The 24556-nt window shown below is 37.3% G+C and overlaps 1 protein-coding gene across 4 annotated transcripts in view; it reads left to right on the top strand.

Annotated features, from left to right (window-relative positions):
* Positions 1-2748: 2748 nt before the first annotated feature.
* Positions 2749-24556, top strand: part of KIF2A (kinesin family member 2A) — a 102097-nt gene continuing 80289 nt past the window's right edge. For 2 of the 4 annotated variants that reach the window (XM_027863458.1, XM_027863457.1), the window contains exon 1: positions 2751-3045. In XM_027863458.1, coding sequence (XP_027719259.1) covers positions 2982-3045 — 64 coding nt within the window. In that variant the 5' untranslated portion in view covers positions 2751-2981. Of the gene's footprint in view, positions 3046-19388; positions 19589-24556 lie in introns of all 4 variants that reach the window. The other 2 variants (XM_027863459.1, XM_027863460.1) reach the window with 2 other exon arrangements.

The raw sequence follows: 24556 nt of genomic DNA, 5'->3' as shown, positions 1-24556 counted from the left end.
TATATCAAATTGCCTATCATTTTAGGAAGACGGGAGGGGATGAAGGAATGGATAAAATTTGGAACTCAAAATCTTGTAAAAATGAATACTGAAAATTGTCTTGACACATAATTGGGAAAAATAATATCTAAAAAATGGCTGGTTATAGTTGTATTTTTGAATCTATGAGAGGAAAAGTTATAGCTATTCTATACTGGTTTCTGAGTGGAACTAAAAGAGATTGTGGAAATTGGTAGATGAATGGAATGATCTTTCCATGTAAGACGATAACTCAATTAGATAATGTTATCTCATTGGCAATAAGTTTTTGTTTTGTATTTCATGTTTTAAGTTCATGACATTGTTTTATGTTGGTATAATGCTTATAGTTTTTTGCTTTGTGAATTTGAAAAATATTGTATAGGAATGCCATGGATTTTTGGAAAGATTTTTAAAAAGTAACTCTTCCCCTTGCCAAAGATCTGAAAGGTAATTTTTTCCTTTCTCCTCTAGTTTGCTTATGATATCATTCTTTATGTCCAAATCATGTATGCATCTGGAGTTTGTCTTGGTATATGGTCTATATTTAGTTGGTCTATATTTAGTTTCTGCCAGATGGTTTTCCTGTTTTTCCAACAGTTTTTGTTAAATAGTGAGTTCTTACTCCAGAAACTGTGGTTCTAGGATTTACTAAACACTATGCTTCTGTATTTGTTTGTTTCTGTATATTATGTATACCTAATCTATTCTGCTGACCAACTTCTATCTTTTAACCAGTACCAAATTGCTTTATTATGGCATTACAGTATAGTTTGAGATCTGAGATTGCTGGGCCTCCTTCCTATTTTTTCCCTTACTTCCCTTGGGATTCTTGACATTTTATTTTCCAGATGAAATGTGCTATATTTTCTAGTTCTACAAAGTGGTCCTCTGGCAGTTTGGTATGGCACCAAACAAGTAAAATAATTTAAGTATTGTCATTTTAATTATATTGGTGTGACCTATCCATGAGCAATATATATTTCTCCAATAAAAAAGTATATTAACCTTTAAATATAGCACACAAGAGTAGCCTTTCCCCCCACATTGCATCCAACACCTGAAACAATTGTTTTTAAAAATCTGTAATGGAGGTTAGGAGCATGGGCAGTCAGTGGAGCTGCTTCCAGAAGAATCATGATGACATGTGGGGAAAGTGCCTTTGAGAAACTGTTCTATAAGTAGTTGGGAGGAGTCTTCTTCTACTGATAGAGTAGCCAGAGCTGTAAGGATCTTCCAAAAATCCTGAGTCAGCCTAGGCTGTGTCTTTCTTTCGTTATCACCTTGGGTACCTCAGTAACTCTTCCTCTCAAGGAGATCCATGAGAAACTATGCTGTAATGAGGAAAGCCTCAGGACCTTCTTCCCTTTCTGAGGTCATATGGTCAACCCCCTGAGAAACAAGCGAAGGTGGTTGGCCTTTTTCTTCATTCTTTTCTGATCTAAGTGCAGGGAGTGAAATCTCCAAGTCTGGGAGTTTAAAAGAACCAGCCCTAGGAATCTGAGCGAGAATCCAGGTTTTAACAGCTTGAAGCATTGATATCCCAAGGAGCAAAGAATAACCTTTAGGAGCGACCTTCTGAACCCAAGCTTGGTGTGAGGATTTTATGTTACACCTATCATAATATTTTTGTAAAAATCAAAGGATCATAGATTTAGAATTGGAAAGTACCTTAGATGCGAACGAGTTCAACTGAAGATAAGTGACATGACAAGGTTCATAGTCTAATCAAATTTGAACTCAGGTCTTCCTGACTCCATGCCTCCTTCCCTAAATGCTCCACCCACTTGCCCAACTATGCCCGGATCGTCAGTAGTTACATTACTCTTGTGGTACCACAAATTAAGAGACTGTAGGTAAAATCTAAGGTGTCTAGGCTGCGTATTTCGCTCACAGCTGTTTGCATTACGGACCTGGAGAAGCCTTGGCCCCAGTCAGCTCCGCAGAGCCAGGTAGCAGGATGAAAGCCATTGAGCTTTTTGCATCATCTACCGAACAAGTCACATCTCCCTGCAGAGCTTCTTTCCACTGCAGGCAGGCATCATGGTAGGCAGGCAGAACCGTGAGACCTACAGAGGGTCTTCACTCCACTGAACAGCAAGATGTTTGAACTAGAGACTCAACCTGGTGGTGCCTCAGGGTAGGGTTACCAGGACCAGCCTTGTACTGGGGCAGTGGAGCATCATCCTCACGGGGTCCGACCTAACCCCAGCCCAGTAACCAAGTTCACGTCCCCCGACTCCGAAGCCAGCCCCACCCCCTTCCCCAGGCGCCGAACGGGTGGGGACTCTAAAAAGTCTCTGCAGCTGCTTTGGCCGCCGTCTCCTAGCAGTCGCTGCACCAACCTAGGAGGGAAGACGGCCAACCCAAGGAATCCGAGCCCCTCGCTCCCGGGCTCTCCTCCCGCCTCTTCCAGACCACGCCTGCCAACCAAAATCGCGCGCGCGCGCGAGACCCCAGGACCCCAGCTCCCCGGGCGCACGAGCCTCCCTCCCCCTCTCAGCCCGCCAGCCAGTCTCCTCTACTCCGCGGGGCGCAATGACTCTACACTCCGCGGAGCTGGGCGGGGCCGGTCGAAGGCGTGAGGGGGAGGAGGGAAGAGAGGGTGATGGAAGAGGCCTTCCGCGCAGGCGCATTGCTGGTGGCCTTGCTCGCGTCGGCTTTATCCCAGACGAGGCTGGCAACTCGGGCCCTCCCCCTGAGCTCCCCGCCGCGGCCCCGGCCCCGGACCCGGCCCCACTCCGCCTTGGCCTCCTGACGCTGCAGCAGCCCCGGCGGGTGTAGCCCTGCCCCGTCTCCCTCGCTCTCCCTCCACGCTTCAGCCGGTAACCGTCCCGGCGTTCCCCGCTCCCCATCCTCCGTCCCCTCTCCTCCGCCCCCGCCCCTCCCGCGCCCCTTCCTCCCCCGCCCTCCCCAGCCTCGCTCCAGCCGCCTCGTCCTCAGCCTCTTCTCTCGATGAGGTGATGGCAGCGGCCAACTTCGGCAAGATCCAGATCGGGATTTACGTGGAGATCAAGCGCAGCGATGGTGAGCGCGGGCCCAGCCCGAGGGGGAGAGGAGAGAGCCGGGAGGGCCCACCCGCCCGGAGCCGCGGCTTCATTGATTCGTTGGGCCCGGCGGGGGGGGAGGGCGGGGAGGTTGTGGGAGCTTTTGTGTGTTCGTGGGTAGCGGGGCTCGTGTGCACGAGTGTGTGTATGTGTGTCTGTGTCTGTGTGTCTGTGTGTAGCTGAGCCGAGGGCCGACGCTGCTGCAGTACTAGGGGCGGGGAGCCCGGCCTGGCTTTTAGGGGAGGGGGCGTAAGCGGTGGGGGGGGTGAGGAGAGGAAGATCGGGGAGGGGGAAGAGTTTGGGGTGGGGGGCGCGCTTCGAGGCGTGGCGGAAGCGGGACCCGGGCTGGGGGAGGTGGGGTCATCAGGAAGTGCGGGGAAACGAGAGAAAGAGGGACTGAGACAGATGCAGCTGGGGTGGGGTCCGGGCTGGGGCGGGGGGCGGCGGGAGGAAGCAGCCTGCTCTCCCCATAATTAACCCCTCCCCCGGACTCCAAGCCTGAGGATGCCTGCTGCTCTTGGGGTGACCTAGGATGTCAAACGGGAGACCCACCATCCTTTCTGGGGCCTCCCTGCCATCCTTATCTTCTCTGGAAGTGGGGGAGGGGGGTGACTTGAGTATTTGGAGAAGTAGCTTCGAGCTTTGCTGTTGGGGTTTGTTTATTTTTAAAAAGTCCAATAGATATTTAGGTACTCTCTGGTTCACAGGCCTTCCTGCCTCCTTTCCTTTTTCTCGGGCGTTTTTTCCCCTTTGGCTAAGCCTTTTCTTGAGAGTAAGATGTGGAGAATTTCATGATGTTGTCCACTAACGGGGGTGAGAGAGAGACATGGGTGGAGGAGTTTCAGATGTGTTCCTCGGAGGTGAGACCTTTGGAGCAGGACGGAGGAAAGGATGAATAATAATTAAAATATGAAGAGGTAGTCTTGGGAAGGTGATGGTAAGTGGGGTGGTCTTAATGCTTTTAATCCCCTTAAAGGATCAAGGGAGACCAATTTAAGGGGAATTGAGTGTCATTATTATCTAATTATTAGATTTAGATATTTCTCTATCTTTAGCCCTGCTTTGGAGAAAATAGACCGTTTTATTAGCGTTGTGAGGAGGAGGTGAAGGGAAAGTACTGAAGAGGGGAAAAAAAAAAACCCTGGTTAAAGCATGCGTCCCGGGTTAGGAAGAACTGTAGCTGGCTTCTGTAGATGCCTCCTTTTTTCTTTTCACTATGACCAGAATTATGATACACGTCACATATGTAGTGATAGAGCCTCTAAATCATTGTCTTAGTCCTAAAAGCAGAGTTTTTGTGTGATAATGTATTACTCGACCCTCCATAGTTACTGATTTTCTTTTTCATTATTTCTGGTCATTTGTCTTGGCTACCGGAAGCTTTGTCATCCTGTGTGTGAGAAGCAAAAGCATACCACTAAGAGCTTTAGGCGCTTCTTAACTGAGCTACTGGGGGAAGGGATACGTGTATATTACTTGAGGCAAAAGCAGTATTTACTCTTTCTGGAGAAAATATTATTGATGTCATTCATTGTTTCTTTGAGATTAAATTTGTGTTCACTGGCAGCAAAACTAAGATTTTTAAAGTCTTTTTTTGGTACAGTAAAATAGTCACCTAACTTTTATATAAACCAGTAGCTTTTTTTATCCTCAGATGACTTGAGTAAAAATCTTTTAATGTGTTAAAATGAAATATAAATGGTCATGAGTGAATTTCTTTACATAGTTTTGTGTGGTGACATTTGAGGTATATTTGTGTAATTTTCATGGAATTATTTGAGCAGACACTTTTTCTATTTAAATGAATCAAAATGACAGTAAATTTATAAATCATTACTGTCCTTAATGTTCTTGTTTGTGACCGATAGGCTGTGCAAGAAGGAGGCTTCTTCCACCTGAATCCCCAGTCTTCACCCATTCTTATTCAAGGCATAACTCAAAACCTTTCCCATGAAGTTTTGCCAGATTACCCCAGCCAGAATTGATCTCTCCCTCCTCTGAACAACTATGGCTCTTTGTACTACTCGTAAGGAATTTATGGTACATTATACTTGCCCTTTTTTGCAATTGTGTTCTTAGGTCAATTTTATATTAGAGTATAGCACCGTGAGGGACAAGTACACTGCCATTTATATATGTAATAGGCCTTGTTAATCAAAAAAAAATGAAGCCCCTTAACAGCTTGAAGCAAACATTTTTTGAATGAATGAATCCCTCATTCTTGGGATTTTTAGTCTTATGATTCAGCTTTGGATCCTTAGAAACACTTTAAAGAGAATCCTAGTAGCATTTCTACGGTTGAACTCCCTAGGATACTTCATGACTGTCTGTTCTAAAGTTAACTATAATTCCACTTGGAGTGGACTATCAATGTAGATCTGAGTTCAAGAATCAGGCCCAGAACTGAACTGGAACTAGGATTGTTAGACAGAGAAGCATAATTAATTGCTACTCCCTCCCAAATTTTGCTTCCCAGACACTTTAAAAATTCACCTCTACTGACAGTTATTTGGGCAGCTAAGTGGTGCAGTGGATAGAGTGCTAGGCCTGGAGTCAAGAAGACTCCTCTTAATGAGTTCAAATCTGCCCTCAGAAATACTTACTGGCAGTGTGACCCTGGGCAAGTCACTTAACCTTCTTTGCCTCAGTTTCTTCATCTGTAAAATGAGCTGGAGAAGAAAATCTTTGCCAAGTATCTTTGCCAAGAAAGCCCCAAATAGGGTCATGAAGAATTGGAAACAACTGAACAAAAAACATTTAGTACTCAGTGTATATAAGACACCTACTAGATGCTGAGGGAGATTATAAATAAGTCATAGGAAAGTGCTTAGAAAAATTGTTTATTAATTCCATTCTTTGCCTGGTTTCCTTTGTCACCCAAAGAATCACAGAATCTGAGTTGGAAAAGACCTCAGAGATCATCTAGTCTACCTTTTTAACTTGGCCTTCTCTCTACAACATTTCCAACGTGTGGAGATACAGCCTTCCATTTGAAGTCCTCCAGTTAAAGGGAGTACACAATCTACAGAGTCATTCCAGTTTTTGAAAACTCTAGATGTTAGGAAATGTTTCCTTATGTTGAGCAGAAATCTGACTCTGTAACCTCACCCATTGCTCCTAGTTGTGTTCTCTGTGGCCAAGATCAAGTGTAATCCTTCTTCCCCAAATACTTGAAGGCAGCTATTGTGTACACAGTAAGTCTTCTTTCCTCCAGAATCTTTAGTTCCTTTAATCCATTCTCAAATAGCACAGTCATAAGGTCCACCAATTTACCAATTGCCTTGCTTTGGACACTACCCTGCTTATCAAAAACATGGTACCCAGAGTGGAACACAGCTACAGATATGGTACAACCAGGGCAGAGTTAAGTGGGTCTCTCAACTTTCTAGTTGTCATCACTATTCCTATTCAGGAAGACTCATCTTTAGAAGGAAATGGCAAACCTTTTTAACAAAAAAAGGCAGTACTTTTGCCAAGAAAAACCCACATGGGATCACAAAGAGTAGGACATGACTGAAAAACGATTCAACAACAAAATTCCTCTTTGTGCAGTCTAAGATAGCAATAGCTTTTTTGGCCTGCTGTAACATTTTTTCTTCATAATCTTGCAGTTTGCCAAAACTCCTCTTTTTTTAGGGGTAGAACTGTTGTCTAGTCACATCTCCCCCGTTTTGCATTTGTAAGCTAGATTTTTTTAAAAATCCAAATGTAAGCAGAATGCATATATTGATTTGCTTCTGTGTTTCTAACTGTGTAACTATACATTTGTTAAAACTTTTGGTTCTGTATGAAAAGCTTCATTATTCAGAGCCATTGACTAATTCTATTTTGAGGGGGAGAGAGTTCTAACTATCTGTAGCCCCTGGTTTTTGTGGGAGTGTTGAGAAGTGTAGGTATTTTATAGGAATGTCCAGAACCTTTGTGGAGGTATCGTTTTATTGTGGGAGCCACTGCTACAATGCTGGCTTCTATTAGTTGAGGAAAACTGTTGTCTCTTGCAGCATGGACACAGACTCCAGACCTGACTTTTTTCTTCCTCTTGGGAAAGCTACCAGAGTTACATTATAAAAGCCTGAATTTAAATGATTCAACCTAGTCCTAAACTGGAGAGGAGGGTGCCTCTGGGCTTAATACAGCTTGTTGTGGGGAGGAGGGACTTAGAAGAATGAATGGTAAAATTGAATTACCTAAAATGAAATTAAAGTAATAGATGCTTATGTCTACTCAGGATGTCATGTGATAAGATGTCACGCCCCTTTATCTCATTCCTTGGAAGAATGGTACTTCCATGTACATAGAATGGATCTTAACACTGAGTGCTGGAAGAGACCTTAGAGATCATCTAGCCAAAACTTCTCATTTTACAGATGAAGAAACTAAGACCTGGAGAGGTTAAGTGACTTGCCTCAAATCACATAGGTATTTCAAGTCCAAGTGCTCTGACTGAAGGCCTATGCTCTTTCCACTGAGCCACACTGGTAAGGCGTTGCTACTAAAAAGTCACAAAGGAAGCATTGCTGTTTTCTACATTAAGGGAAAAAGTTGTAACATCAGTGCTAAGCATAGGTGAAAATAATGCCTTTGACTACTACCAGGAATTCCAGAGACAATTGAGAATCCCGAAGGAGCCATCAGTTACTAACTTTAATCTTCGATTAGAAAGGTTAAAAATTGCTTATGCCACAGCTAACTGTTCCTCTGATCCATTAGTAATACTTTGACACATTTATCTCATATGTCTTTTTATATAGGCCAAACTAGATGGATTTTAGGAGAATGGAGATGGTGTTTTAGGTTATATGAAAATGAACTAAGTATTATAATTATGTTAGTTGCACCTCAGATATCCATGTTCTTTTTTTTTTTTGGCAGCTATTGAGAGTGGAAAAGAAGAAAGGGGATAGCTTTGTAATAGTGTTAGTGAATTTAACTTTTTTGTACAATTTCTGCTTGTTAACCAAAAAAGCCTATAATTTTTATGGTGCATTGTCAGTTTTAAAGTGTTTTTTACATACCATCTCTTGATCCCCACAGTAGTCCTGTGAGGTGTTGGAGTTATCTGTAGTTATTAAATCCCTACTTAGAATGTAAGGTCCTTGAGGTTAGGGATGTTTTTTTCTTTGCTGCTTAGCACAATGCCTTGCACAAAGTAGACACTTGATAAATGTCTGTTGAGTTGAATGTAGGCAATTGTAAGTTTTAATCCCATTTTACAAATGAAGAAAATGAAGATCTGAAAAGTTAGACTTGCCCCACATCATAGGACTGTTAAGTCAGATACATGCTTTTGTTGATACTTTGATTCCTTTGAGAACTGTGATTTCTTCTACTGCCAACAATCCAGCACATAAAATTTATAATGGAACTAATTGTGTTTGCTGTCAGTGGTGAAATTAGGTTAAATCTTACTATCTCAGTTATATATGATGATTCAGAAGCTTCATGTTTAAAAAAGAAAAGTTTTTCTGGTTCTTATGCATTAAGAGCCTGCCAGCCTAGAACTTACAATCTAACATGGATAGTATTAATATAATTATTTATGTAGGGTTGACTTGTAGACCTGGCAATAAATGTTTCATCACCTGAGGAGATTTCTGGGTTAAAGACGGTGCCTCTGAATTCTGGCCTCTCCTAAGTGCCTTCTTTTCTACAGCAATATTCCTCTTCTTCATCTTGTCCAAGTGAAGTCATATTTGTAAAGCACTTAGTACAGTGCCTGGCATATAGTGGGTACTTAATAAATACTTGTTCCCTTTCCCCTGTCCACTGCAGTCTGATGTTTAATTCAAGCATACAACTAAACTTTATTAGAATGTGAGGTAATTTAAATGTATGGACTAAATGGTAGCAACTCCCTTTTATATAGTACTTTATAGCTTACAAAGTTTAAAAGCATTGCTCTCTGAAAGCTGCTCTCTCCAGAAGTTTAAGAGGAAACTCAAAGCCTGTCCTTATTACTGCAGGACCACTTTACTCTTGTAGTGCTAAAAATGAAGCTTATGGGGGTTTTAGAAAAGAATATATACTGACTTCTCCCTCACCAAAATTAGCAATGTTAAATAAAGCCAGAAGCAGTTTAATAGAGTATTTTGCTGCTGGTAAAGATTGGAGTTCCATTACTGGAAAATCCAAAACAATTTCTGATAATTTCTGAGTCTCTTCCTTGTCAACTCCAGATATTCTAGTAACACTTTCTAACTTAGGAGTAACATTGCTTCTCTCTAGAACTCTGTACCTTTCATTCCTGCTACCTCTGCTTCATGACCAGAATTGACCCTAGGAAATGTTTATTGTTAACTGAATATCAGTTTAAGTGTCAATACAGTTATTACTTCTATAATGACCTTTGAGATAGAACTTTGGGTTGCTATTTTTCCATTGTTCTCGCTTAATAGAAGAAAATAATGGTGTTACAATGCCTGGATGACATACTACCAAAAAGGATACCTAAAGAAAAGAGCCTTTAGAGTTCCTTATTCTATTCTCCTCATCATCAAAAGATATTTGTCCATAGTGTTAAGAACTAGGTTTATAGTCCATGCACATTAAGAGCTTGTCAACAAAGAGTTTATAATCCAAAGTTGACATTGTTGATATAGATACACATATATCAAAAATGAATCCCTCCCTCCTCCCCAGTTGTTGGTAGCTTTACTGCCACTACTCAAGGATAATAATTACAATGTTAAATGTTGTTGAAATACTGGGTCCTGGCTACAGTGATAGCGCATTCTCACATTCTGCTTACTGCTGTGCAGCATTTGATTTGACATTTAAATCTGAACAACTTTAGTGACAGACCCCTGTTGTATAGTACTTTGTACATTACAAAATGCTTTTCTTGAGGTATAAGACACAGGTGGAATCGAACATAGCTCATTTCTCTTGGCACAGCTTTAATGCCTTAAACCTCTTAAGGTGTTCTCCTGCCACCACTCTCTTTTTAGAGCACTTAACTCTAAGCTGTTTTAACCCTTGAAGTTAATAGTTTTTCTAGATATTTCTCCCTGTTTTTCATTCAGCAGTTCTAGATTGAGACATTACCCCTTGGTGGTGGTACTGCCACTGCCAAAGAAATAAAGTTGTTTTCACCAGGCACCAAGAAGAGATCTCCCTATAGTACAACAAATTGGGGTGATTGTCTTGGACCCTATACTTTGGAATGAAATAGAAAGGCATTTTTGAAGTGTTTATAATGTCCTAGGCACTTTGCTAAGAGCCAGGGATAGAAATATGAGAAAGCAAGGCTGTACTTAACTCTCAAGGAGTTTACATTATTTTTTGGGAAGACAACACATATAAGGTGGTGGCCAGAGTAGAATGTTTTGGCAGTGTTGATTTGATTTGATTACTGTTCTCAGACCTAGAGTAGAAAGGGGATGGTGGGTAGTGAATACAATTAAGGATAGCTGGGAGGTAGGTCTGGATATAAAGGCTACTTTTGGTGAATCAATAAAAATCCCAGAGCTGGAATTTGGAACTCTGGATTGGAGGTGAAGCTTAGAGCACAGAAAAATTGTGGGGCAAGATGGTGGAAGATCTCCACTGTGACTCTAAAACACAGGTTTAAGAAGGGTGATGTTAGCAGCTGAACAAAAAAAAATCTTGAGGATTTTATCTATACAGTGAATCTTTAAATCCTTTCTGTACTTATAGACCTAAGACTAGAAACCTGGCAACAGCCCTCAGGCTACATGTTGACTTTTTAAGACTTCTTTTACTCTTCTGGGCTGCCTTTAATGTTTATAGGGATTTATAATGGGCACATACATTTTAAGGTAGTTGATAACTTGCCATCAATTCTTTTTATCTTCCCTTAAATATTTAAAGTCATTAAGGTTCCAGATTTACATTTTAATACAGAAATGTCTACCGGTCAGTAAATTCATTTGGGAGAGGGAACATTTTATCACTTCTGTATGAGTTAATGTGAACCATACTAGACTTGTAAATGATGTATTGAAGTATAGAACAGACAGTTAATATAAACATGAAGGCTACATGTAGGCTTTTTGTGATTTCCTCTTCAGGGTCACCCTGTGTCATGTTTGATTCTACTTGTGCTATACATTAAGAAAACCATTTTGCAAAGTATAAAACATTAAGCCAGTATGTGAATGGACATTAAAGTATATCAGTAAAAATAACTGCTATCTAGAGGTGCAAGACAAAAGTCTAATTAATGTATAAATTTGGAATTTTGGTATAGATGGTAGGGCAGTCAGCTTTTTATTGTTATCTGAGGTTTTCTAAAAGTGAGATTTAAAGAATTATTTAAGTGATGGGAGAAATCTTGGGTTTATTGGGGGGAAAGAAGGAACTTTATAATTTATGGAGTGTCAGTGACCAAGGAAAGCACTTGATGTACATTACTGCATTGAGAGAAGCTCAGATCTGGGAGTGGGATAATTAAGGAAAGGGGATTTATTACAAACCTTGAGACAAAGAAGAAATGAAGGAAATGAGGTAGATTTACACATTCTGAAACAAACAGTGAGAATTGTGGACCTAACCTAAAGTGCACTGAAAAGTCCACTTCAGGGTTGTAAGGAAAGGGGGATAGATTGGGGGGAGGAGGGAAGATAGAACTCAAGTAGGAAGAAGAAGAGCATGGTAGAGAATACAACTTTGGTAAAGGTGTTTAGGTTAGACTGCCGGCAGCTAATTGGGAAGGTAAGTATATCAAGGATGAAGTTGCAATAGGGTGGTGAGAGATAATGGTAAAGGTAGGGATAAAATGTTGAATTCAAGGGGACAAAATTGAACAAAGCTACATGATTTGACAAGTCAGAGTGCAGAATAAAAGACCATTGAGTTGAAGGGAAAGGCCAAAAAAACCACTTGTTAATGTATATAGACTGTTTATTTAAGTTATAAAGACTGTGTAAAGACTGTTTATTTAAGTTAATCCAATTTAGGAAATGCTTACTAAAGGCTAATAACATGTTAACATTCAAGTAGAGAAACTCCTTATGGAGTTGACAGCTTCTCTTGATGGTAAACCCATGTGGCCTTGACTAATTAAGGTGGCATTTATGGCACACATCCTTTTTTTTTTTTTTTTGGTTTTGTTTTTGGCTACAAATTGTAAGCATACAAACCATGCTTTGAGTATTCTAAGGCTGATCTGTATTATTCAGCTCACATCCCTTTGGAATCCTAAGATTAATTGCTAGATTCCTTCAATGTAATTGTTTGGCTATTATTTCTCCTTGATAATATTTTTCTCCCTTTCTTCTTATGTCCTTGTGCTTCTGTTCCTTTGGATTTTGATTTTTTCCCCCCAATAACTCCAGAATGTACTTTGGGCCATAAAGAGTATTCATAATGTACCTTCTGCTTAAGTCATGACTACTGTGGTAATCTCATTAATGTCATATTCCTCCTTCAAATCCAGGATCTGTCATAAAGAGGCAAGTATAGCATTTGGGAGTTAGTTGATTTGAATATGAGATTGGGATGTGCCAAAATTTTGTTGACCTACCACAGGAAGGGATAGTTTCTGACAACTCTTCCTTCCCCTTACCTGATGAGCTTTTTAAGTGTCACATCAAAAAGGAGGCTGTGGCCAGAGTAGTCTGTTCAAATAGACCTCAATAGGAAATGCAGACATCTTTGAGTATGATGATCCCTCAAAAAATTGAGACAGGGTACAAATAAACACAATAAAATTCTTTAGGCTTAGCCTTCCGTGAGGATTGCTGAAAAATAATTAGGATCCAATTTTTTATTAGTTTTAGGGAATGAAAACAAGGTCAGTGTCTCATTCATAAATTAAGTTATGATTAAGGTTGGTTTAGCCATAAAACGATTTGTAGGCAGTAACTACAAGGAAGTCATGTGATGGTCAGTGACTTGATTAGAAAAATCTGGTGAAACCATTACCACCACTACTTGTGAATTAAACATTAAACATACATTGAGTGGCCATTGAATACCTCACGTAGTGTTTGGCTAGCATTTAATAAAAAAAAAAGTTTCATCAAAGTGCTAAAAAAAATTTTATGGGGAGTAAAATTCTGGATTTGCAATGGAGAGACTGGTTTTTCTTCACAGTCTTATTCGTGACTCATGACCCTGAGCACATAAGTTAAATCTTCCTTTTTTTCCATTCATCTGCATCTGTAAAATGAAATTTTTTACTACTTTAGCAAGGTAGATCCGTGCCTTGTAACTTTTTTCAGAGTTTTTCATTCCATGGTAATGAATGGGAGAGGTACTATAGATGGACAGTTTTTTTTTTTGATCTTCAGAAAGAGGAAGAAGGTAGAGCCTTTGAATTACTACTGAGTGGTGAACTTGTTGATTGTTTAGCAAAATTCTAGTATGCACTATTAAAAGGGTAGTTTATGAGTACATAGAAAGGGAAGCAATGATGATTAGGTTATAGCATGGGCTATATATTAAGTTATGCGAGACTAATTTAATTTCATCATTTTTTACAGGGTTACTAGACTGGTAAGTCAGGGAAATGCCATAAACATAGTAAACCAGGATTCCTGTAAGTCATTTCAGAAGTCTCTCACAGTGTCCTCATGGACAAGATGGAGAGATGTGGACTAAATGATAGTACAGTTAGATGGGTTTGAAACTGGCTGACTGGATCCACAGAGTAATGATTAATGGATTAATGTTTAATTTTGAAGGTCTCTAATAGAGTGTCACATGGCTCTTATACTTTTCTGTTGCATAATTTTTAATCGGTGACTTATATAAAGGTGTAAATCGTATTCTTTTCAAGTTTGTTGTTGACATGGAGTCGGGAGAGAGGACTAATAACAGATTTTGACAGTTTAGAACAATGAAATAAATCTTTCAAGATGGGGATGTGGGATGAATGTAAAATGCTCAGCTTGGGTTTAAAAAGATGTGTCAAGACAGCAGTTTGGGTGAAAAAAGGGCCTAGGACAGTTAGTGGACTACCAGCTCAGAATGAGTCAACTCTGATTAACCAAGCAGCCTAAAAAGCTAATGTGATAGATGTACAGTATTTTGAACAAAGAAGTGTATTATAGTTCTACTGTATTTTGTCCTAATCAGTCTTCATCTAGAGTATTGTGTTTGGTTCCAGGCACCACATTTTAAGAATGATGTTGGCAAAAAGGAGAGAGTGGCATCAAAATAGTCAAGTGACTCAAAACCATATCCTGTGTTTAAACTGAAGAAAAGACTTAGAGGGAGGCCATGATTTCTGTTTTCAAATATTTGAAACACTGTTATGTTTGCTCACTCCAGATAACACACATCAGAGTATCAGATAGAAGTTAAAACAGAGAAACACATCTTGGTTCAATATAAGGGGGGAGAAAATCTTTTAATGCAGTATATATAACTCACCCTACAACTTTTTTCATCTCATAGTTCTATAAAGTAAAAAAGTTAATGGTACTAAATAAATCCCAAGTTGGACATACCATAGTTTCAGTTTTTACAAAGTTTTCAACACTTTCCATCAGAACTTATAGGTTATATAGCCTGTGCCTTTTACCTTACTAGTATCATGCTTTAATAACTGATCCAGGCATAGATAAAAAGTACCTAGATTCTAGCATCTAAGCGCATCAACATTTATATATGATACCTATTATGTAATAACAAACTATGTTGTGGTATAGTGGACTATAATGAATGGAAAGAATACTTGAAAAAGATTTGGAGCGAACACCATGGTCTACCAAGTCATGGTGTTTTTGTAGACCAGTAGATGTTACCTTGGTGTCTAGGAACTGGTGTTTTTGTTTGTTTGAATTCTATGATAACTATTTCAATATGATTGGTTTCTTTTGTAATCCTATGTATTTTATATATTTAAGAACATTATTCTGAGAAAGAGTCTGTAGGCTTCACTGCCATAGAGGCCCATAACAAAAATAGAACCCTGTGTAGACAAAATAAAACCTGGGGCTTCCTTTCCAGCTTAATGCTATATATGTCATTGACTCACTTGGCAGATTATCAATTGTGTTTTTGTTTTTGTGTTTTACTATTGCTTAAGATTTTATTTCTTCTGATTTGTGACTGGTTGTTTGAATTGAACCCCATGCTTAATTAGTTAGATTTTTTTTTCCATAGCAACTCCTGTTAAAGCATCTCACAAATAAATGCCTTTTCTTGGTTGCAAGGCCATCTAGATCTTATAGATACATCCACTACCAGAAATCCAACTTCAGCATGTATGCCCTCCTGATCAGTGGCATTTTTCACGTATTAAAAACACATTGTTATTTCCTCCTATTTATAGTTCCAAATGTAACAGTATTTTAAAATGTTAAGCAAAGTAGTGACTTGATAATTACTAGAAGATACATAAAGTACTGTATATAAAATGACTACTGATGGTGATTCTAGCATAAACTCATTGAGGGTAGAGACTGTATCTTATTTATTCTTTGCATCTCCCCCCACTTTTCACATAGTCACTTTATAAGTGTTTGTTGAGGTAATTTTTTTTTTTTAGCATACAAAAGCAGTGTGTTACCTGCAGTTTGTCATGCTGAGTATATATAGAGAGTATCTTGATGAGTTTACATATTCTCCACATTTAATTGATTTAAATTTGACTATTTAATACTATTTTTACTAGAAGTTTCTAATTTATTTAGAAAATGCTTCCATTAATTTGAGGAAGTAATCTCTTTGAACAAGACCTTTTTATCTCAGATAAACTTAAATGTGCTTTTTAATATTTATTTTCAGTTGTGTCCAGTGTTTTTCAGAAGAGTAATAGGAGACCAGAAGTTGCTAGTCACATGTGTGTGATGTCTTCTTGATATTAGGCCTGTGAGAGGGACCAGAGAATCACAGAATGTTAGAGTTGGAAGGGCTCTTAAAGATCATCTAGGCCAATGCTTCTCATTTTACAGGTGAGGAAATTTGAGGCACCAAGATGAAATGACTAATCCAAGAGAAGAGACAGAACCAATCCTTGACCTCAGCTATTTTGATTTCAAGTCCAGGGCTCTTTCCACTTTACCGTGTGCTACCTCTACTGGTTGTTTTACTTTGCCTGCCTACCAATAAAATGTGTAGCTAATTATGTAGGAAATTTCCTAAATTATATTTCTTTATTTGTTGGGTAGTTTTAATCTACTGCTTTTTTCTGACTATATTCAGTTATACATGAGTATGTGTTTGTGTATTTTGCCTTTAAATAGTTAGCATTCTAATTGCAGATATAGTTTGATAGGAATTTCTTAAGTGTAGAGTTTGATTAGTGGCTTAAGAAACCATGTATTTCATTGAGGGTGGAAGAAACATATCCTCAAATTGCACAGCCCCAATCGTATACTTTTATGAAGTTTTAAAACTATTTACTTTTAGATTGCTATATAGTTAATTTTAAAGCTACACAATTGTATATATTGTTCTTATTTCAGATCTAGTAAAAAAATGAAAAATTGCTCCTGTAAACAAGAGTAAGCTGTTCAATGGCAAGTAGAATTGAAAAACTTTTATCAACTGTTAGAAAGAAACTCAATTTACTTTGAAATTTGCCATCCAGGTATTGGTTTTGTGATATCCAGATCCCATTATTAAATGTGAAAAGTTGAAGGTTTGAAAGGATAAAAACTACAAAACTATTTTAAGATCCTATACCACTTTAAGTCCCCTATAGTAATGAACATGATGGAAATAGCATTTTGGGACTATTCAATTTAACATTTGATACAGCAAATAAAGATTAATGGGGATGACAGTATTTAGAGTCTATCATAGGGAGAGAATCTAGTCATGGAGATGATTAGACAGCTATTGCAATAACCCAGGCATGGAATTTATAAGGGCCTAAATTAATGTGGAAGGAATGGGAGTGGGGAAAGAAGAAACAGATATGAATACAGGATAGGAATCAGGTACTGTAACTTTTGGAATTAACCTTGGTTTTTTCCTCTTTCTTTCTGGTATATGTTCCTGGTATGATGCCTAGAGTATATATTCACATTCAGTATTTCTTATTGGCTATATTGTATTTTTTTTTAATTCTCATCTTTTTTTTTCCTTGAGATTTTATTTATTATTCCCAATGGCTTCCTCTAGGAGTCTTTAGTACATGCACATATTTTACTTTAATATGTTCTACATTTAGTGTAAATGGTGTGAATGAATGAAAGGAAAAGCATTTATTTGCTTTTTGCCAGGTATACGTGCTAGACCCTGGGGATACAAATACAAAAGTGAGTCCATGACCTCAAGGAGCTTAAACATATGGAGAAATGATGGCCAAATAAGGGAGTTTTGGTTTGAGGAGACACAGAAGTGGTGATTGGAGCCATAGGAAAGCCAATAGTCATGCCCTTTCTAGAAATGGTAGTAGTATTGGGTTAATTACTGTTTGTAGCACAAGTGGTAGAAGAGAGGGTATTTTAGGTAGATGGCCTGGTGTCAGCTAGATGGGTTAGATGAGTTGATTTGGTATGCTACTTACCAACCTAGGCAGCTCAGCTGAGTGGATTAACTCATCCCAGGAAAAAGGGCAGGGTCTTTGGAGGTTTAGTTTGAAAGATGCTGGTGGGCAGAAGGGAGCAGCAGTAGGTCAAGTGGCAACAGGACAAGGATGGGGATGTGTGTGGATATTGTGTTTGGCATGTATGGCAACTACAATTTGTAGTGCTTTGCTATAAAAACAAAAAAAGTGAGTTTGTTGATGAGATGTTACAAAGTGACTTTAGAATAGGAAGTAGAAAGCCTGCATACTTTCTCTCTTCAGCTTCTTTTTCTGTCTTTTATCCACTTCTGCAAGTCTTGTCATTTTTGAATTTTCTGTAGTTCATAATTCATGAATTTTCAGGGTGTCACAATTCAGCATGACTTTTCTTTTTTTTTTTTCACCAGCTTCTCAATAAAGGTCCCACTATTCCAACTCTTACCTAATGTGGCTTAATCCAAGAGAAGGATGAGGGATGAGCAGATGGTTCAGGAGAACTTAACATTAACATTTGAGTTTCCCAGTATTTTCACTTGACTGGTTTCTGTCTTGACTGAACAGTGGCTTTTTGCTGTGTGCAGTGACTTGTGGGTAATTAATCAGATCCACAGCAAGACACAGGTGCAACAGTTTTGTGTAGTTTGAAACATATATGTTATTTATGTATTATGTGTTGTTTTCTAATAATAATAGCAAACATTTCTATAGCACCTACTGTGTACCAGCTACTATACTAAATGCTTTGCAAATATTACTTCATTTGAACTTCCCAGCAACCCTAGGAGTTAGGTACTGTTAACCTCGTCTACAAAAGAGGAAAATGAGAGGAGTTAAATGACTTGCCTAGGGTCACATCACTAGTGTTTATCTGAAGTCATATTGCAACTTAGTTCTTCCTGACTCCAGATGGCTCTATCCATGGTGCCACCTAGCTGCCTCCAGTAGCACCTTTGATAGTGACTAGTATAAGGAGATTTTCATTATAGCATTGATCTTGACATTACCTCTATTATAAAATTAGGAAGAATTTAGCATTTGTCCGTTCAGTTTGCTCTATTACTGGTAGCATGAGTATTGAAGCTCATTTGTAAACCAGTATTACTTTTTGTTGTTTTTCATTTCCATTCCAAAAAAACTCTTTAATGCCACATGACACATTGAAAATATATTCTTTGTTTTTTTGTTTTGTTTTTTTTTTTGTTTTTTTGTTTTGTTAGGCAATTGGGGTTAAGTGATTTGCCTAGGGTCACACAGCTAGTGAGTGTTATGTGTCTGAGGCCAGATTTGAACTCAGGTCCTTCTGACTTCAGGGCTGGTGCTCTAACCACTGGGGCACCTTGCTGCCCTGGAAAAATATTCTTTGAAAAATGTTTTTGTAATCTTTTCTCATGACTTTTCTTGGGAAATTTATTCCAGGGTAATCCAGGGACAGGTGAGCAGTCCTGAGTTTTGAGCACCATGGATTTTTTTTTTCTCCTCAATGCTATCAGTAGTCACTTTTATTGCTGTTAATGAAACAAAGTTTCTATCCACATGCCATAAGGTACAACACCAGGTTTGCCCAATACTAGAAGATTCAAGTTGCTAGGCCTCCTTACTAAGTAGAAAAGTCTTTTTGAAAGATTATTGATAATATCAGTATTCTGTCTACTTGGCATCCTCATGATCGCTCTTCAGACTTTTCCTAAAACACTTATTCATTGTACTTGTTGGCTTGATTCCAGGCATAAAATTGCCTAGTGAAATTTGGAAGGAGTGACTGAAAACTAGTTGGAATGAAAAAGTTATTATTTCAGGCTCATCTTTCTTAAGTCTATTTAAAGTTATTAATGATTATTTGTACACATGTCTACATTGCTAATTATTGTTGGGTTTTAAAATCTTTTTGTTTTGTATAGCACTTAAACTACACAAAACTGTTGTACCTGTGTCTTGCTGTGGATCTGATTAATTACCCACAAGTCGCTGCACACAGCAAAAAGCCAGTATTCAGTCAAGACAGAAACCAGTCAAGTGAAAATACATGGAAACTCTAATGTTAAGTTCTCCTGAACCATCTGCTCATCCCTCATCCTTCTCTTGGATTAAGTCACATTAGGTAAGAGTTGGAATAGTGGGACCTTTATTGAGAAGCTAGTGAAAAAAAATTAGATTTCTATCTCATTTTCTATGAGGTACTTAAAGTAATATAAAGAGGATGGTATAGCTATATAATGGTGTAGCTATAAAAAGTACTGAGTCAGTGTGACCCTGGGTAAGTCACTTAACCCCAATTGTCTCACCAAAATAAAGCAAAAAAAAAAGTCAAATTTAAAAAAAAAAAAAAAAAGTACCGAGTTGGCACATCTGTATTTGTGTAAAATTTACCTTTAAATAAGTGACAATTTAAAACATTTAACTCTGTTCTATATTTAACTTATATGTAAAGTTTTTTTGCATGTTAAACTTATAAGTTATAAGTGGAATATTAGGATATTCCAGTCCTGAAGTCAGAACATTTAAACAAGCCTTTTACATTTGGAGATAAATGAATAGAAGTATGTGGCCTGGGAATCATTCACCCAGGGAAATGTGGATATAAAAGAAAAGCCTTGGGAGATCATTTTCCAGAACCTCTTTAGAGTATTATTTTAAAACTCTTTAGAGTTAGATCACTTTAGAGTAGTATGATCAGTAATGAGTTTAAGCTGTTTTAAATAGATATGATGCTTATATATCTGTCATAACTCCTGTATATGATTGTAGTTATTGTTAGTGTGCTATATATTTCAGTAAGGATAAAACTAGTACACAGATTTGAAGTTTTTTTTTTTTATCACTCCCAAAGGAACCAGAGCAGTATTGAATTTTCATGACTTATTTTTGAAGTTATTTAAATCAAAACACTTTGAAAATTACTGAATTTATATGTGGAGCAAATCTTAATGAAATTTGATTTATATAGTTGGCTGTGTAAATATGTCCGAATTCCAGCATTATATTTAAAGTTTGACAAGAAATAGTAGAATAGCATTTTGTTTCATGCTAAACACTAACACCTTAAGTATGATCAGCTAAGAACAGGTATCTAGGTTTAGCATTTCTAGCCCCCTAGAGACTTGCTAAACAGCAACGGTGCTGTTTAGTTAACAGACCCATTATTTGTGTTCTTCCCTAGTGGTTCCATGTTCCATCATAGCTGTTGAAGATATAGGTCCCACATAGCACTAAAAAGATTATTTTCAGCATTACTCAGTTTGTTGATAGTTGTAGTCAGACAACTGGATCCTAATATGAGAACCAGAATAGAGAGTTTTACTTCTAAATCTTATATTGATCTTCCCTTCTTAATACTGTACGTATCCTAAACTTCTTTATCAAGTTCATTGATGATATATAGCAAAGATGTTTTTCCACATAATTCCCAAGAGGGTTATGTAATGTCAATAAATTGGCAGTTAGATGGTGCAATGGACAGAGCACCAGAACTGGAGTCAGGAAGTCCTGGGTTTACATCCAGCAGTCAGACACTAACTAGCTGTGTGACCCTGTCTACCTCAGCTTCTTCATCTGTGAAGTGGAGATAGTAATAACACTTGCCTCCCAGGAGTATTGTGAGGATAAAATGAAATAATATTTTGTAAAGTGCTTTGCAAACCTTAAAGTGCTATATAAATGCTAGTTATTATTAAATTAGTACCTATAGTCTGCTTTGCAGTTTTCAAAAAAGTTAAATATATTCATGAGTGTGTACTAAGTCTTTTAGGAGCTTCATTTCACTTTTCCCTGCTCTCCAATCCCATCTTCATTTTATAGTTAATTCTTTTGGTCATTGAGCCTCTACCAAATTGAATATATCCCCCGTGGAGGATTTATGGAAAGGATGCAAATGTGGTATGAGTTGCAGGCCAAATTTTGTACCAGCATAAATGAATTAATGGATCTCTCAGAGTAAGATAGGAAGCTTGTCTTTTCAGAAGGGAGATTTGAAATGAATGAACTTGAGTAGTCAAGTGGTAATGTAATTTACCAAGACAAATTATTCATAAATATTCTGAGTTAGTATGCTTCTACCTAGAGATGTAGAAAACTTTTTGATATAACACTGTACATTGGCAACTTATTGAGAATTTTTTGCTTTACTGAAACCAATGAACATTTTACAGATTTATAATTTAATATTTAGGATAAAAGTCAAGATGAAATCTGAAGACAGATTCATAAATCCTAAAATTGTTTAGAAATTGTAGATCTAGATTAAGTGTTGCAAGTTTATTCCATCAAGAATATTCTCTCAATAATAAGTGTTTTATAGTTTCTAGTTGATAAAATACTTTAAAGTATATAATTTTATTTGGTTCTCCGTAACAAATGTGTAATGTAGGTAGGCTAAAGAGGTATTATCCTAATTTTACAAATGAGTAAATTGATGTTTAAAAGAGGTTATGTGACATACTAAGGTTATATGACTGGCAGGTCTAGGACGTGAACTCTTGTGTCTTCTGCCTCCTAATTCTTGTGTTATTTCCACTGTACCATGCTAGTTTTTTCAAATATATGTAGAATAACTATGTGTGTATTTTTAACCAAACCTGTGTAACAACATTGACCTATCAGATACCTGTTATTTAGTGATGCCTTAATTTTAGTAAATTTTGCTACTTATCCTTGTTCTAAGAGCGAAAATATATTTTGTTTCCCTAAGTGCTTGTTTGAAGAGTGTGTGTCTATATTAGAGAAAACTAGGTTGCATTGCTATAATCAGATTCTTAAACTTTCTTTTTTCCTATAAAAGATACCTTTAAAATTTCTTAATCATATGCATTATTATTTTGAAATATTTGAAATATTAAGAAATTACTCTATAGAAACTGGAATAGACTTTTGATCCTTTAAAAAGTTAATGGTGATTTATTTGAGAAGTTGTGATGTTTTGCTTAAATAACCTGAATTTTTATATCGCCATTTTTGAGTTTATAGGACCACTTATATAACCAGTTATTCTCAGCTCTGGTTTTACATTATATCAGTGTTGTGAAAGTAAGAAGTCAATGCTGAGTTATACTAATTTCATTTTATAATGATATTCAGTACTTTTTCTGGTCATTTTTCAAGATTGTAAATGTTACGTTCAAACAATACCACATGTCATGATTTCAGAAGGGTTGGGCGTTACTAGCATAAGCAATTTGGTTTTGTAATGTCAGGGACATTGTTCTTGCATGTTTACTTTTTAATAATTAATCTTTTTAAAAAACCTCTTGTTCTTATAAATAGGCCAAAATGAATTTTTTTAAAGCAAACTTGTAACCAAAAAGAAGCAATGATTTTATGGAAAACTGTCTGATTACTGAAGTGAATCCCAATCCTATGATATTGAAATTAGAAATAAAGCAACTATTAAATTTGTAGTCAGTGTGTAAAAGAAAAGCAGCTACTACCTATTTTCAAAGCTTGAATCTTTTAAAGACAAATTACTTGACCAAATAAAGACAAATTGATTTTTCCATCTTTCCCTAATGTTCTGAATGCATCCCTTTATTAGTTTACTTACATTTGTTAAAATTTTAAGCATTCTGACTTTTTAAAATAGAGTGCTGAGATTTTGTTAGCATCCCCTGCTGATTTATTTGGCTTTTGTGCTCCTGTATTTGAAACTGAATCTTACTTTATATGCTAGACAAGGTTTATGCCAGCCTAATTAGTTGCTGGCATTTCTTAGCCTCACAGCTGCTGGATTCAGCTGTGTACTAGAAAAATATAATGGAATACTGTTTTCGGGGAGCAGGAGGAGACTGTCAACATGTACAACTAGTTTTTGACAGTTCAATAATATATAAGCTTTGAATAGCTCTACCACCTATCTTAAATTTGCATTTTTAGTTCAGCTGAAATTATTTGAAGGTTGAAAAATAATTTTGGCATTTGCTGAATTAAAAAATCTTGCCAAAACAGCTGTATTTTTGAAATCTAACTTTTACAATTTAGTATGGATTTGAAATTTAGCTCTTAAAAATGGACTAAATGTAAAATATTTTTAAAATAAAAGAAATGACAATTCTTTAATTTCTATTTGAGGAATGTTTCATATAGATAAAAGAGATAACTGGATTCTGAATATGTAAGATGTTAATATATCACATAGGATTTACAAAAACAAGTGAAAATCTGCTTTAAAATTTAAAACTAAGATATTTTTTAATGTACTGAGTTCTATTTACTTCACATTTTGACTTAATTTTTCCTTTGTAATGTGTGTAAACCTCCACAAAAATCTTATATCAATGCCTCATTGTTCCAAGGATCTTATCCAGGGTTCTCTAAGGCTAGGCCACCAGAGCACAAGATTTGGCAGGTTCTACCAAGATGGAAAAGCTTCCATTTCAACCCCTGACAATAGACTGCTGTCTGAGGACCAGCATAACATAAGTATGGAAACACTTATCTCTTACCAAGGAATGAAATTTTTTTGGCCTTGGCGATTCATGAAATATACAGAAAATAGCTTTGCCAAATAAGGCTTCTTTTCATTTCTGTAGTGATGGTGGCAGAAAACAGGACAAAGGATACTAAGAATCCTCAATTCTCAGACTATCCAGAAGAATTAATTTAACTTTTTGCAGTACTAATATGTAATTTTTGTCCAAAGACTTAGGAGTTGAAATACTTTTGAAAAAATTGAACCCATCTATATTGATATGCTCATTATAAATTTAATGAGAAGACATGAAGAAGTTGCAGCTTCTATAGGAAACAAGGTGAATAAAAGAATGAACTGTGTTGGTTTTATGTCCCCAAAGACAACAAGAAACATGTTTGTGCATGATGATATTTGGTCATTTTATTTTGAAGCATTCATGAAAGTAAGCACCCAGATCACAATGAAGATAATTTCAATTTCTTCAGCCTCCACAGTAAAGGATAAAAAAAAAAAGAGAAGAAATTTCCTGATAAAAATCTCCAATCATGACATACTTTGGTGCCTTTTAAGCGCCTTATGCGTGCTAGGCACTAAGGATACAGAGACAACAAGGTAGTCCTTATCTTCAAGGATATTAAATCTTTATTGGAGGAGTGGGGAAGGTTA

This window comes from Vombatus ursinus, unplaced genomic scaffold (assembly GCF_900497805.2).
Source record: "Vombatus ursinus unplaced genomic scaffold, bare-nosed wombat genome assembly UNPS02014772.1, whole genome shotgun sequence".
NCBI classification, from domain to species: domain Eukaryota; kingdom Metazoa; phylum Chordata; class Mammalia; order Diprotodontia; family Vombatidae; genus Vombatus; species Vombatus ursinus.
Note: the sequence above shows the minus strand (reverse complement) of the source record. Positions and strands in the feature narration are given on the sequence as shown.